At 37.0% G+C, this 14,075-nt stretch overlaps 1 protein-coding gene across 1 annotated transcript in view; it reads left to right on the top strand.

Moving 5' to 3' along the window:
• sema4f (sema domain, immunoglobulin domain (Ig), transmembrane domain (TM) and short cytoplasmic domain, (semaphorin) 4F) overlaps positions 1–14,075 on the top strand; it is a 69,381-nt gene that overhangs the window by 45,657 nt on the left and 9,649 nt on the right. The window contains 1 exon segment of the mRNA XM_079592354.1: positions 11,545–11,693. Coding sequence (XP_079448480.1) covers positions 11,545–11,693 — 149 coding nt within the window.

Genomic DNA, 14,075 nt, shown 5'->3' with positions numbered 1-14,075 from the left:
ACACACACACACACACACACACACACACACACACACACACACACACACACACACACACACACACACACACACACACACACAGTTAAGTTTGTTTTGCTATACTTGTGAGGACATTAGGCGTAATATTCTATCCCTAAACCTACCCATCACATGTCATTATACAAATTTGTGTCCTCATAAATCACATAAATAAGAGCACACACACACACACACACACACACGTTGATTTTCCATGTTTTATGGGGACATTCCATAGACGTAATGGTTTTATTCGGTACAAACTGTAGCCATATTCTATCCCCCTGCACTAACCCTAGCCATAAAACAACCCATCACAGAAAACATTCTACTATTTTAGATAAAAAAAAAGAAGATAATTCTGTATGATTTATAAGCTTTTTACCTCATGGGGACCAAAACTTTAAAAAAAAAAAAGGTCCAAATTTACTGGTATTACTATTTGTATTACTCTACATAGGCAAATTATCTCTATTAAGTCAAATGTATCTGTTTGCTCCATAAATCTGTGAGTATGTGTGTGTTTATCTGATATCAGCAGATCAACTTAAAGATCAACCAAATTTAACAATGGTTTGACCTACAAATGATATGTGTGCACAAATGTTACGTCAGTTATTTAATGTAATTATACTAAACCTTTTTAAATTATGTAAAAACATCAAACACTATTACACCTGCATTTTAATTGTTTTTGAACTATCCAAAACCATGATTTTGCTATTCTTTTGGAATGAAAAATGGTTCATATAGACCCTAAATTATCTTTTTTTAAATAATAATCATAAAAAAAAGAAGGAAGGAATTAGTTTAGGGTTAGTCTACATGCTAATTAAAATTAACATAACAATAGAATACAACACAATGTGACCTTCTATTGTCAAACTGCGCAGCAGACACAGCAGCAGCAATACTGTATGTGCAGCTGGTGAACGTCTATCCGCCAGCTGTGTTCTGTTGTTCTGAGAGCGCGTGTGTATGTGGGTGGGTTGAAAGAGCAGGTTTGACAGAGATATAACCATTCTGTAGTGAGTGATGAGAACTAGAGAAAGGAAGGATGAAAGATGACAAGATAATTATTGTATGAACAGCACACACTGAAATGCTATGTCCTCCGTAGGTTACAGATCAGTGGTTTGCTGATTGTTCAAAATATTAACTTTAATTGAAACAAAACAGAGATTTTAAACAATGGAAAAAGTCTGGGAGTGTATAGTATTCAGGGATTTTCCTGATGATATAAAATTGCACAGCATTACAATTTTTTTAAAGAATTTTTTTATTTGGCAATTCCATTTCTAAATAACGTGTCATTAGATTAGTTTTATGATCAATGCTCCGACTTTTGAGTATGAGAGTGTTAAGACAGAGATGTGAAGTAGAGTTGTTTGAGTTGTTCAAACTTTTTTTTCCTCACTGTTTCAAATTTTCTATTGTATATAGTGTTATTTTGGTTCATATAAAGGAACACACACACACACACACACACACACACACACACACACACACACGCACGCACACGCACACACACACACACACACACACACACACACACACACACACACACACACACACACACACACACACACACACACACACACACACACACACACACACACACACACAGACAAAACTACTATGTAATATTGTCCTACTGAATGCTCAAGGTTATTGTTCTCCTTTGCAGCTGTTCAAGTTTTTCTTCTGACTCTCAGGTGACTAGTGTTTGCCGTTTACTTCCTCTCTTTCTCTATTTGTTTATGTGGGGCCTGAGAAATTCACTCTAAACACTCTAAACAGCCTGACTGCAGTCGATTCAAGTTAACCCTGAATTTTTACAGTCTCCCCTCCGGGCCACCTGTCGTTACAGATTATGTCAAATAGACCCTTGTGTGTGGTCAAGTCAGACCTCATTTGGAGGTCTTTCTCTTGAGTGTTTTGCCTAGCTCAGTTAGCTTAACTTAGCATTAGCAATGCCAAGATCATGCTAAAATAGCGTGACAAATTGTATCCAGTGTAAGTCGCTTTGAATAAAATAATCAAAGAGGGAGAAAACAGTCTTGTAAAGAGGACATAGAGTGAAACTACCATTCAAAAGTTTGTTTAATTTTTGAGTGCTTTTTTTATTTATAAATAAAAACTTTTGACAACACTTTAGTTTAGGGTCCAATTCTCACTATTATCTTGCCTCTTAGCATGCATATTACTAGGATATTAGCTGTTTATTAGTACTAATAAAGCACATATTAATACCTTATTCTGTATCATATTCTACATCCCTTAATCACACCCAATACCTAAACTTAACAACTACCTTACTAACTATTAATAAGCAGTAATTAGGAGTTTATTGAAGCAAAATTCGTAGGTAATAGTTAGTTAATAGTGAGAATTAGACCCTAAACTTAATTGTGATTAAAGTTTTATTCAGTAGTGATGCATTAAACTGGTTTTACTGTATTTTAAATCAAATAAAAAGCTGTGGTGAGCATACTAGTCTTCTTTCAAAAACATGAAAAAAAAATCAATCCCAAACTTTTAAATGAAATTGTAAAGAAAATATGAATAAAGAGTAGATGAAATGCTACTTTGTAAGTCACATTTCAGTGTTTCTCGGTTATAACAACATTCAAAACCTTCTGTGGTTGCTGTGAACTTCACAATTGATGTACATTCTATAGTTGTTGACAGGTGAGAAGTAACAATAATGTGATCTGACATGAAGTGAGAGAGACCGATAGTAAGATAAAGCGAGTGTATATATACACAGCCCACTACCAGACTGTTGTCATATAACCTGTCCACAACAATCACACTCAAAGTCTCTATAGTAGAGAAGCAAGTTCACAGATACACACATTTAGTCACATAAACCTAACACTCTATGATGTGCTATGAAAAAATCTCTTGACGTACTGTTAAACCTGAGCTGTAGGAATAATCTGCCTTTTAACCCCAGGAAAATAATGATATGTGTTTGTTAGTTACTTGAGTGAAGGAATACAAAGTATTTCCTGTGACCCATAGTGTCAGTTGCATCATTGTTGTCTGAGGAAATCCATGATCAATGATGTAACCAAATACAAGGCCTTTTGTAATGATGCTTGAGAGATGATATCTTATAGCTATAGCTCAAATTCAAAGCAAACTGTTTTTAAATGCTCCATTACCTGAGATAACTTGACATCCTTTTCTCAGTTAGAGATAGAGGAAGTGTTTCTTATGTTTGATTGATGTGCATCTGTTCTATTTCAAACCATCCATCCATGTTAAATATCTGGTTCCATTTCAGATTTAGACTAGTGTGTGGTGCAATATTGCTTTCTTCACCGTCTCAATATTTTAAAGGATGAGCTAATTGTAACGCATTGGCTGTGTACAAAGCGCACAACGAATGAGTATCAGACAAAAACAGACTTCATTAAATCCACAATATAGAAACTTAGAAGATTGAAGAAGATTTAGCAAACTCAATCACTTACCGTAAACGAGACAAAACAAAACAGGAAGTGTATATGCACAGGTTAAAAGAGGGAACTAAACAGGAACAGCTGAACCGAATGATAACTAATGTGTAGTCAGAGAAACTAACAACAACTCATGCAGACACGACAGAAACTAAACTAAACAGAACATGAGATCAGAATTATATAGCGAGCCATTTACCCACGGTGACATCATTTAGAGCCGAACCTGGTGTGCTGTCCCCACCTTTGCAATAAGTCACACCAATTTTTATGGTGTACGAAAAAAATGCATAAGACAACATTTATTGCATTCATTTAGCAAGATTTATCCATCCCTTTTCTCTCAATGCATCTCTTTTCTTCTCCCTGACTCTGAATTGGCTTTATCAATTCATCCAGTCAGCTGCATCTACAGTCTCCACAGTAACCATGAAGCGATCACGAGGAATAAATCATAAATAATGGCTTCAGCGTTTTATTCTCTCTGTTACTCCTGACACAGCAGATCAGCTTCAGAAAATTCCCATTGGGGAGGAATCGTCATTTTGGATGAGTCAAGGTTGAAGGGCTACTGGAAAATTACATCAGGTGAATGAGTGTGTACTTACTGGTAGTAATATGTGTTTGTATGAGCAATGCAGGGGGTTTCCTGTTAGTTTCATTCATATGCGTATGTGGAATTTTTGAATAATCATTTACATTGATTAGAAAGCCTACATTGATTATTTTTATTCATTGTACCTTGGTAAATAAGTAGAGGAAAACGACTTCTTCACAAACCAATTTGAAGTATAGCCTACAGTACTTGTAGATATGTTTTTTGGAGTTTTGAAAAGAATTCGGTAGAGGCACTTTTTCCTGCCTCGGTTGTGGTATTTAGATGTGTAAGATTAACACTGCAAGCTATATTTTAGACATTTTTATTTTTGTGCATAAAAAAGAGAGCTTTAAACACCACAGACTGCAGAGCTAATTTGTTTAGCTTCTCTAACTTCCCTTGCAGTGTGTTTCTCTCTATGATTGACAGATTCAGTTTTAGAGTACATTATTCAGCAGTAGTGAACCCCCCCTCCTCCTAAAATGGCAATTCCCAAAATCCCTCAGCAGCCAGACCCAATCAGAGAGCATTTATGCAGCCCACTCAACACACTGTGTGGCAGTGCAGCATGGCAGGGAAAGGGAATGATGGAAATCAATAAGATTTTAGAAGTTTGGGCATGAGAAGGCAAGAAAAGAGTTTTTTTTTTTTTTAAACAGAGCGTTATAAGGAGAGACACCAAACTCACTCCTGCACACTTCTCCCCCTTTTTACCCCTTCGCTCTCGTTCGTCATTCATGATTAATGTGCTGAGACTGAATGAATGATTAATGACTGGAGGTTGGCTTTGGCTGCTGTATCAGCCTATGACAGTGCAGCAGTGGAGCCTTAGTGACAAGATCCATTGCTCTGTATTTTACCATTTCAACTTCCCTGTGGACTGCAAGAGAATTTTGAACATTTGTTCTTGCATCGATTCCTGCTGAGCATTTCTAAATATGTCTTACCTGTCTGTCTCAGTCATTCTCTCTCGCACACATACTCCCTCACAGATGAGTGGTCAGACATACAGTTGATTGGCATTTGGTTTGGGGACTAGGGGGCAGATGGTCTATAGCTCTAGGAACCAACACCACATCGGTATGCGCAGCAGGGGGGAAACATTTCTGGAAGGACCTGGAGGGAGAGGATAGAGTGTGACACAATGACATTTAGCAGGACCTTGCCTGAAGCAAGTGTCTTTGTCTGTTTCCATCTACTGCCTCCATCATTCGCTTTCCACTTCTCTGTGTTATTCATTGGGAATGACAGCTAGAAATGATGGAAGAGGGTGGAGTTTGTTTTTGGCAGGTTGTGAGACACAGATTGAGAGAGAGTTGGATGGAAAAAGAGACAATGAGAATAATATTAAAATTATTATTTAATAAAAGCATTTTTTTTACTGCTGCTGCTGCAACTATTATTATTATTATTGATAGCAATAATAATAAAACAATAATGATAATAATAATTACTGCTGTTATTTTCATTATCTCAATAAACATATTCTTAATTCATTTGATTTGCAGTCACATGTAGCCTACGTATATTTCAACTTCATAATTAAAAATTGATTTTATTGCCATAAACCATTTTAAACACAGATATTTTTTGGTGCCACCACTTGGAATTGTCTTGAATTGGTTTGTTTTATTCCATTTAGATATACTGATCTTGTTCTATACACATTTTTTTAGCAATAAGTTGACTAAAGTTATGGTCACTGGCAACTTTGCTGCATGGGGTTATGCATACACAGCAACTAGGTGAACATGTTTCAGATCATTGCTACTATATTGTGTATTTTAGCACATTATAGTGTATTACACTTTATTTGAAGGTGTCATTGTTACAGTGTAATTATATATTTAAGTACTGAGTAATATAGTAATACTTACTATAGGGTTAGGGTAGGATTAGGATTTGGTTGAGGGTTAGTTGCATGTAATCATGCATAATTTAGTGTTATTACTATGGTAAGTACAAGTAACAAATGTAACAAGGACACTGTCAAATAAAGTGTTACTGTAAGTGTATTTACAGTTTTTCTCAATCAGTTTGACACATTTCTCCAAATGAATGAAGCTGTTCTCAAAACAATTAACACTGCAAAATAAACACACTCTTATTTTGACTAAACAGTTTAATTGTGCTACATAATGAAGCACAGCATTTTATTCTAGTAATGCATTTAGCAAAATTAGATACTGCCATCAAAACTACAAGTGTGTTCTCTGTAAATTTGACAAATTTTTCAACTGTAGATACATAAAGACTTGATTTAAAATACATGTTTATCATTCTTCGTTAAAGTGTTATATAACAATGAGTTTCCTACAAAAAAAATATAAAATAAATAAATAAATGTTCTACATTCCCTAAATCAATGAACTTTATTGATCATGTCTCTCAAATACACCTGCCCAGAGAATTTTATCTACATCACAACATATATTCCAACGATCCATGCATTCTGGGAGGGGGTGGGGGGGGGGGGGGGGGGGGAGTGGGGGGGGGGGGGGGGGGGGGGGGTGGGGGGGAACGGCGTGAATGTTGAATCCATCCTTGACAAGCTTCTGACTCAACATCTCCACAGGCCTCTTCCATTGCTTGAAGAAGACTTACTTGGTTGTAAGGGCTGCGATTACTCCAAGAGGAGAAGAACTCCTCAATTGGATTCAGGAAAGGAGAATATGGTGGAAGGATTCAAACTTTCCTTCAAACTTTTGCACCAGTGCTTAATGGTGAAATTGGACATTGTCCTATACAACTACAAAATTTCAGCACCAGTTGTGACAAATTGTGGCACACATGGTGATGCTGCCTCCTCATTGTCCACGATGGCACGATGGCCAATCACATTCCTTTCTCGTTTACTTTTTTTTTTGTTGAGGTACATATAATTAGTTGCACTGCTATCCAACTCCAAAAATCCTCTAGAGTAAAAAAAAAAACACAGAGGGTACAAGGGTACATGGATATTTGGGATGTGCATCTCCATAACTGAGGCCGATGCGATACGCATCTCGATGCATAGCCAACGATACGATATATTAAAGATACATTTAAGCAGCTACCGATGCGATGCAATATGATTCACTACTATTATGATGCGGTACGATTCGCTTTCGATCCGATTCAACGTGATGCGATTCAATGTAATACGATGCAATGGAGAAAAATATGATGCTATTCAATTCAATATGGTATAGATAGTTAACTTTTATTTATTTTGTTCAGACATAGGCCTACAGCAAATCATAAAGTAGCTTAAGTGCCATCTGACTTTTAATGCATGGCTCTTTCACAAACAAAAGTTGTTTACAAAACCAAGATTAAATAAAAACAGACATTCTTTTCCTGTCCTGTCTCCAGTTACACTTTTAACAGCTCACACATTTAACAGTGAAGCACTCAGATGCACTCACACTGTGTTGGCGCTTCGAGTGTGTTGTTAAATTAGTCGTACTGCCTGTAATTTTTTAGCGTAGGTATTAAAATATAAAATATGGTTCTCAGGACACGCCTCGGTCTCTGTAGTGTTGTGATATGTCATATTCACGTAGCAGCTGCAGCAGTGGTGATGAGAGAACGCGTTTGAGCAACAGTTCAGAAAGGAGAAATCAATCTAACAGCTACATAATAAAATGATTGATCACTTTCTAATAATAAAAGTATAGTGCATCTATTAACAATTATATAAGAAAAAATGTTTTTTTACCGATGCAGATATGTTAGAAACGATGCATACAAATGCCAACTTGTAACTGATGCACACTTATTTAAATCGATGCTCTTCTTGCTCTTTCTCCTCTTGAAACATTCTTAACTATTATTTATCCTTCTCCTCTTGCAACATCCTCAAGTCTTCTTGCTCCTTCACCTTCTGCTACATCCTCAAGTCTTCTTGCTTCTTCTCCTTCTGCTACATCCTCAACTCTTCTTGCTCCTTCACCTTCTGCTACATCCTCAACTCTTCTTGCTCCTTCACCTTCTGCTACATCCTCAACTCTTCTTGCTCCTTCACCTTCTGCTACATCCTCAACTATTCTTGCTCCTTCACCTTCTGCTACATCCTCAACTCTTCTTGCTCCTTCACCTTCTGCTACATCCTCAACTCTTCTTGCTTCTTCTCCTTCTGCTACATCTTCAACTCTTCTTGCTCCTTCACCTTCTGCTACATCCTCAACTCTTCTTGCTCCTTCACCTTATGCTACATCCTCAACTCTTCTTGCTCCTTCTCTTAATACATTATCAACTCTTCTTGCTCCTTCTCCTTCTGCTACATCCTCAACTCTTCTTGCTCCCCCTTCTGCTACATCTTCAACTCTTCTTGCTCCTTCACCTTCTGCTACATCCTCAACTCTTCTTGCTCCTTCACCTTCTGCTACATCCTCAACTCTTCTTGCTCCTTCACCTTATGCTACATCCTCAACTCTTCTTGCTCCTTCTCTTAATACATTATCAACTCTTCTTGCTCCTTCTCCTTCTGCTACATCCTCAACTCTTCTTGCTCCCCCTTCTGCTACATCTTCAACTCTTCTTGCCCCCCCTTCTGCTACATCCTCAACTCTTCTTGCTCCTTCTCCTTCTGCTACATCCTCAACTCTTCTTGCTCCTTCTCTTAATACATCACCAACTTTTCTTGCTCCTTCTCCTTCTGCTACATCCTCAACTCTTCTTGCTCCCCCTTCTGCTACATCCTCAACTCTTCTTGCTCCCCCTTCTGCTATATCCTCAACTTTTCTTGCTCCTTCTCTTAATACATCATCAACTCTTCTTGCTCCTTCTCGTCTTCTTCCGTCCTCAACTCTTCTCTCTCCTTCCCTTGCTACATCCTCAACTCTTCTCGCTCCTTCTCCTCTTCTTACACTATATCCTCCTCTCCTCTCCCCTCCTCTCTTTCTACCTCTTCCACCTCTCCCTGTCATTACGCCCCGTTACGTTCCCATTCTTCCTTTTCCCCTTTTCATTCTTGCTTTTGTTCTTGTTCTTATTATTTGCTTTTATTTTTACCTTTTATAATTGTTGTAATTGAGAAAAATATGTAAACAATTAGGACTTTGCATTTCCTGTGTTGTTTTTATTATTAGCAGTTATCAATTTGGGGCTAATTGAGAAACTTCCAAATGCAACTGATAATTTAAAATATGAAAGTTTGTGTTTGGAAAAATGGTACGTACATACATTTTGTTATTTGTGTAAAACCAATTCATAAAGTTGGTGTTCTCTTTTCCTAATACATTAAAGTTTTGATTGGCTGTAAGAACTATTGTGAAAACATTTGAGAATTTTGTGCAGTCTTTTGAGAAAATTATGGATGTGATTATGTACTCATTGTGTTTTGAAGTAAACTGTAGAAAAAAATTTATATATCTTTGTTTTGTTTGCATTTCAACAGGTTCGCGTGAGCAATTTATCCTTGAAAAATACAGCAGTATTCCTCTGAATCCATTTTGTGAATTCATTTGACAACAATCATATAGACCTGTCAAACTGTGTGTATGTTAGTCTGAACTCTAAAACTGACTTTGAAGTTGAACAGCAGGTTTGGCGGCTGATTCCAAAGAAACATGCTGAGGCATTCTTCCTACGTTATCGCATAACACAAGACCTTTTGCATTTGTGTCTGCAGAGGTTCTTGCAAATATAAGGTTTTACAGTTACATTTCATACAAAAATTGTTGCTTGTTATAGTCAGTCTCATATGTGCATATAAGTTGTTAGGTAAAGTGGTGCAGTTAAACAAAGCACATGCTGTTGTGCTATAGAGTATTAGTGAGGTATTATATCAGGACACATTTGGCTTGACAGCTGTCAGATATTAGCTTTAGAAGGAGGTGATTATCTTGCTGTACTAAAGGCTGTTCATCACCTCTTAAGAAGATACATGTGTGTGCCTGTTTGATATGATGGGGAAAAGGATATCCTGTTAGAAGCCTAATGTTTAGAGAATTTCAAGAGAAATGCCGTAATCAACTAACTAGTAATGCTAAAGCAAACACTCAGAAAACCTGAACAACTATATCACAGCATGTATAACAGCAGCATCTTCGGGCACATGACCAAAACATTCTTGTTGTTTGCTTATTGATCCTATTGTTTGGCCAGTGAAAAATAAATTACAACAATGTCTCAATGATGGCCTATATATGGGTAATATTCCATTCATTCAAATTAAAAAAATGTATCACAACAACGTTTGGTCTTGGTTTGAATAGGTTAATACATAGGAATTGTTTTTAGTGTGGGATAGAATTTTGTCCAAACATTTCAGGCTAGAACTACTAAAACAGAAGAAATGGAGGATGATTGACTGAAATGAGAGTGGTAGAAGAGCGATTACAAGTGATTAATCCAATCACATGGGCTCAGATCTAGAGCCAATGGCTGCAGTCAGTACAAACAAGCACAAATATAAAGGCAAACACATAGCAGGTTGCCGATCACAGACAGCCTTTCTGTTTCACATCAAATCTGTGTTTAATGTCGTCTCGTGAGTTCGGACATTAAACAGATGGGACGCAGGATAATAACAGTCTGAACTGCTCAAGAAATGAGCGTTCATTTAATACATAACATTTCTGTTGGTTTCATGGCAAGAACATACTCGTACAGATCAGACTTTTGTTTCTTAGTGCCACTTACTGTGATCCGTCCATCTGACACTCATATCACACTACAAGATGAGTGTGATCTGTCCTCTTTCCTCGACTTTTCTCTGCTGTCCTCTTTCTTTCGCTGTGTCTATATATATTTTTCTAATCTTTTAAATACACACTTGGTTATGATTAGGGTAATGGAGCAAATGAGTGCTTCACATTTTAAATAAAGAGGAACAGATTAAATGCAGTGCAGTGCATATGCTGTATTAAATTTGCCCAGGGCATGAGATATAGCACATCTTAAACAGAATTAAAATTTCAGAGCCTCAACCCACATGCTAATATACATATCTGAACAGAATAACTCATCCTCGCTGATGCTAAACAGACATTCATATAGTATGTGTGTGTATATGGTTTGGCTGTTCTTGAAAATAAAGAAAATATCCTCACAGACTTTTCTTGACTTTTCTTCAAGTGTCTTCACTATTTGAGGTGAAATCATATTTAGCTTTATATTTGATCATACACTCTAAAAAATGCTGGGTTGTTTCAACCCAATTTTGGGTAAAATATGGACAAACCCAAACGTTGGGTTAAAATTTTTATTTAAAAATTCAACCCAACTGCTGGGTTTGTCCATATTTTACCCAAAATTGGGTTTAAACAACCCAGTATTTTTTAGAGTGTATCAATAGGTTTGTGAATGGGCCAGTGTATATGATGTGGCAAATATCATATAGAATGAATCTGTGTGTGCATGAATGCAAGGAAGAAAGTGTCTATTTTTATTTTTAATATGTGTGACTTAATTTACTGGAACTTGCTGTGATAATTCTTTTGATATTTAATCCACACTTCTCTTTTTTCCCCCCAGCAGACTTTTCTAAGTTTGGTTCCCTTGAATTAAGGAGAACATATAACTTCAGCACCTTCCTGCTGGACCGTGCGTCTGGGATGCTCTACGTTGGTGCGCGTGATGCAATCATTGCCGTGGATACTGCTAACCTATCAAAGAGGAAGTTGGTGAGCTCTCTTTTCTCTTGCAGTGAATGTCACAGCTTGACAATAATGCAAAAGGAAACATAAAGGAAACACTTTTTGTCAAGGAAACCAAAGTGATGCCAACTTCCAGGTCGACCTATACAAAGTACATAAACTCTGTAGAACTCTGTTAATTTACATTTAAATACATTTTCCATATACACGGTTAATTTACATATACTAATCTTAACATATGTCCGGAGGGGATATTTTCACAATATATTGACTCACTAAACTTTGTGCATGTGTCATGCTTAACATCTTTCCAATCCTCCTTAAGTACTCCTTAAGAAGTAGATTCATTGGGAGACCTGTATGACTTGATCACAATTCATGTTTATAATTTCCTAAAGGTTTTCAATGGCTTTAAGGTCAGGGAACTGAGGAGGCTACTAAAAGACTTTAAAATGCTGAGCATGAACACTTTCATTGTGCGCAACTTTATTGCATGTGCGGTGTGTTTGGGATCGTTATTATGGTGGTAAATACACATTTGCTCTCCTCCATTCTTCGCTACATTGTGTTCAGCAGGATTCCCAAGTATTGGTCCATTTTCAAAGTGCCTGCAAATTTGTAGATCCTTCCAGCACCTTCTGCAGACATGCACCCTCAATACCATTATGTTTCCTCTGCTGTGCCTAATAGAGCCACGCATGCATTTGGTATCAAAACATTCCAGTCGTCTCCTACTACAAACATACCTGACACCATCCAATGATAGGTTGTTACATTTTGACTTGTCGGACTGCAGAATGCGGCTCCAATCTTCCATACTCTAGTCCTTATGTTACTTGGCAAATGCAAGGTGATTATAATATACACTCTTAAAAATGCTGGGTTGTTTCAACCCATGTTTGGGTCAAATATGGACAACCCCAACCATGGGGTTGTCAAATGTCCATATTTGACCCAAACATGGGTTGAAACAACCCAGCATTTTTTAGACTGTATATGTGTGTGTGTGTGTGTGTGTGTGTGTGTGTACTATATATTCGTATCCATATATATATATATATATATGGATACGAATATATAGTACACACACACACACACACACACACACACACACACACACACACACACACACACACACACACACACACACACACACACATGATATAATATTAACACCTTGCATTTGCTAAAGATCATAAGGACTGTATGGAAAGTATGGAAGATTGGAGTCACATTCTGCAATATATATTTACTATTGATAGCGAATGATAGCGAATGTATAACATGTAACGTAATGTTTACAAATTTAACCTTATTGTCAAGCGTTACCATTTATGCAAATTGTAGAGGATGAGAGAGATGGCTGTGTTTGTTTAATTCTAATAAAAATAAATGTAATTGAAGTGGAATAATAAGTTTAATCATTACCTAAAATGTTTTGTGCCAAATAGCAATATCCAACTGGCCACCAACATACTCGCATATAATCATCATAACAGACAGCCCAACAGGATTCAATACGCCGCTTTTCATCAAGCTAAATTAGATGATCTCATCCCTGGTCGCTAGTGCAGCTCTCTAACCAAATTAGCCCTCCGCGACGGCACTCCCATTTCCCCCAGCAGTCACCTCTCTCTGTCTCCTGTCATCAGAGTCAAAATTCATCACACACTGTAATGCAGCTTCACGTCCGTTTACCCTCGAGCACACAGAATGTGTTTGAGCCCAGGACATGCTTGCACCATACCTCCATCTGCACTGTTCACTGTCTGGAAGCTAAATTACTCACTTAAGTGTCATGTAATATTAGATAGGCCTAAAAGATTAAGGAGAGCTACTGTGGTGAGATCATAGCACTGAAATCATGATAACTCTTTTCCTGTGCTAAAAAGCAACGATCTTGTCCCTAGGCAAAGATGTTTTAGATTTGTGTGTGGTTTGAATTTCTCTTTAAAATATTTTTTCAGCTTATTGAGAACAAACATAAATAGATGTTAAACTCATTTCCATGTAAAGGGCAATGTACAGGCAGCCAGTCAGTAAAATAAAAACTAAATAATTCACTGAATCACCCCAGACAAGGTGGTCAGGTCCTGTATCATAAAGGGGTGTAATTTGCCAAATAAATAAATAATTAAATGAACATGAAATATTGATTTGGTCTAAAAATTATTTGATTATGTGAGTAGAAAGACCACAGAATGCTGTGAGAGATGTAAAAATAGCATCGTAGAAACTCAATATACAAAATTCTTACATGGCTCTGGAATACAGCATTCTGCTGTCATTTATTAATGTATAATGATGATATTTCTCATAATAACCTGTGTATTTGACTGTTGTCTCTGATAGTGTCTCCACGGTGCTATAGTTACATTGATCTCACATCACTTCATTATCTCTTTAATC

The sequence above is a fragment of the Phoxinus phoxinus genome (genome assembly GCF_949152265.1).
Source record: "Phoxinus phoxinus genome assembly, chromosome: 2".
NCBI classification, from domain to species: domain Eukaryota; kingdom Metazoa; phylum Chordata; class Actinopteri; order Cypriniformes; family Leuciscidae; genus Phoxinus; species Phoxinus phoxinus.
Note: the sequence above shows the minus strand (reverse complement) of the source record. Positions and strands in the feature narration are given on the sequence as shown.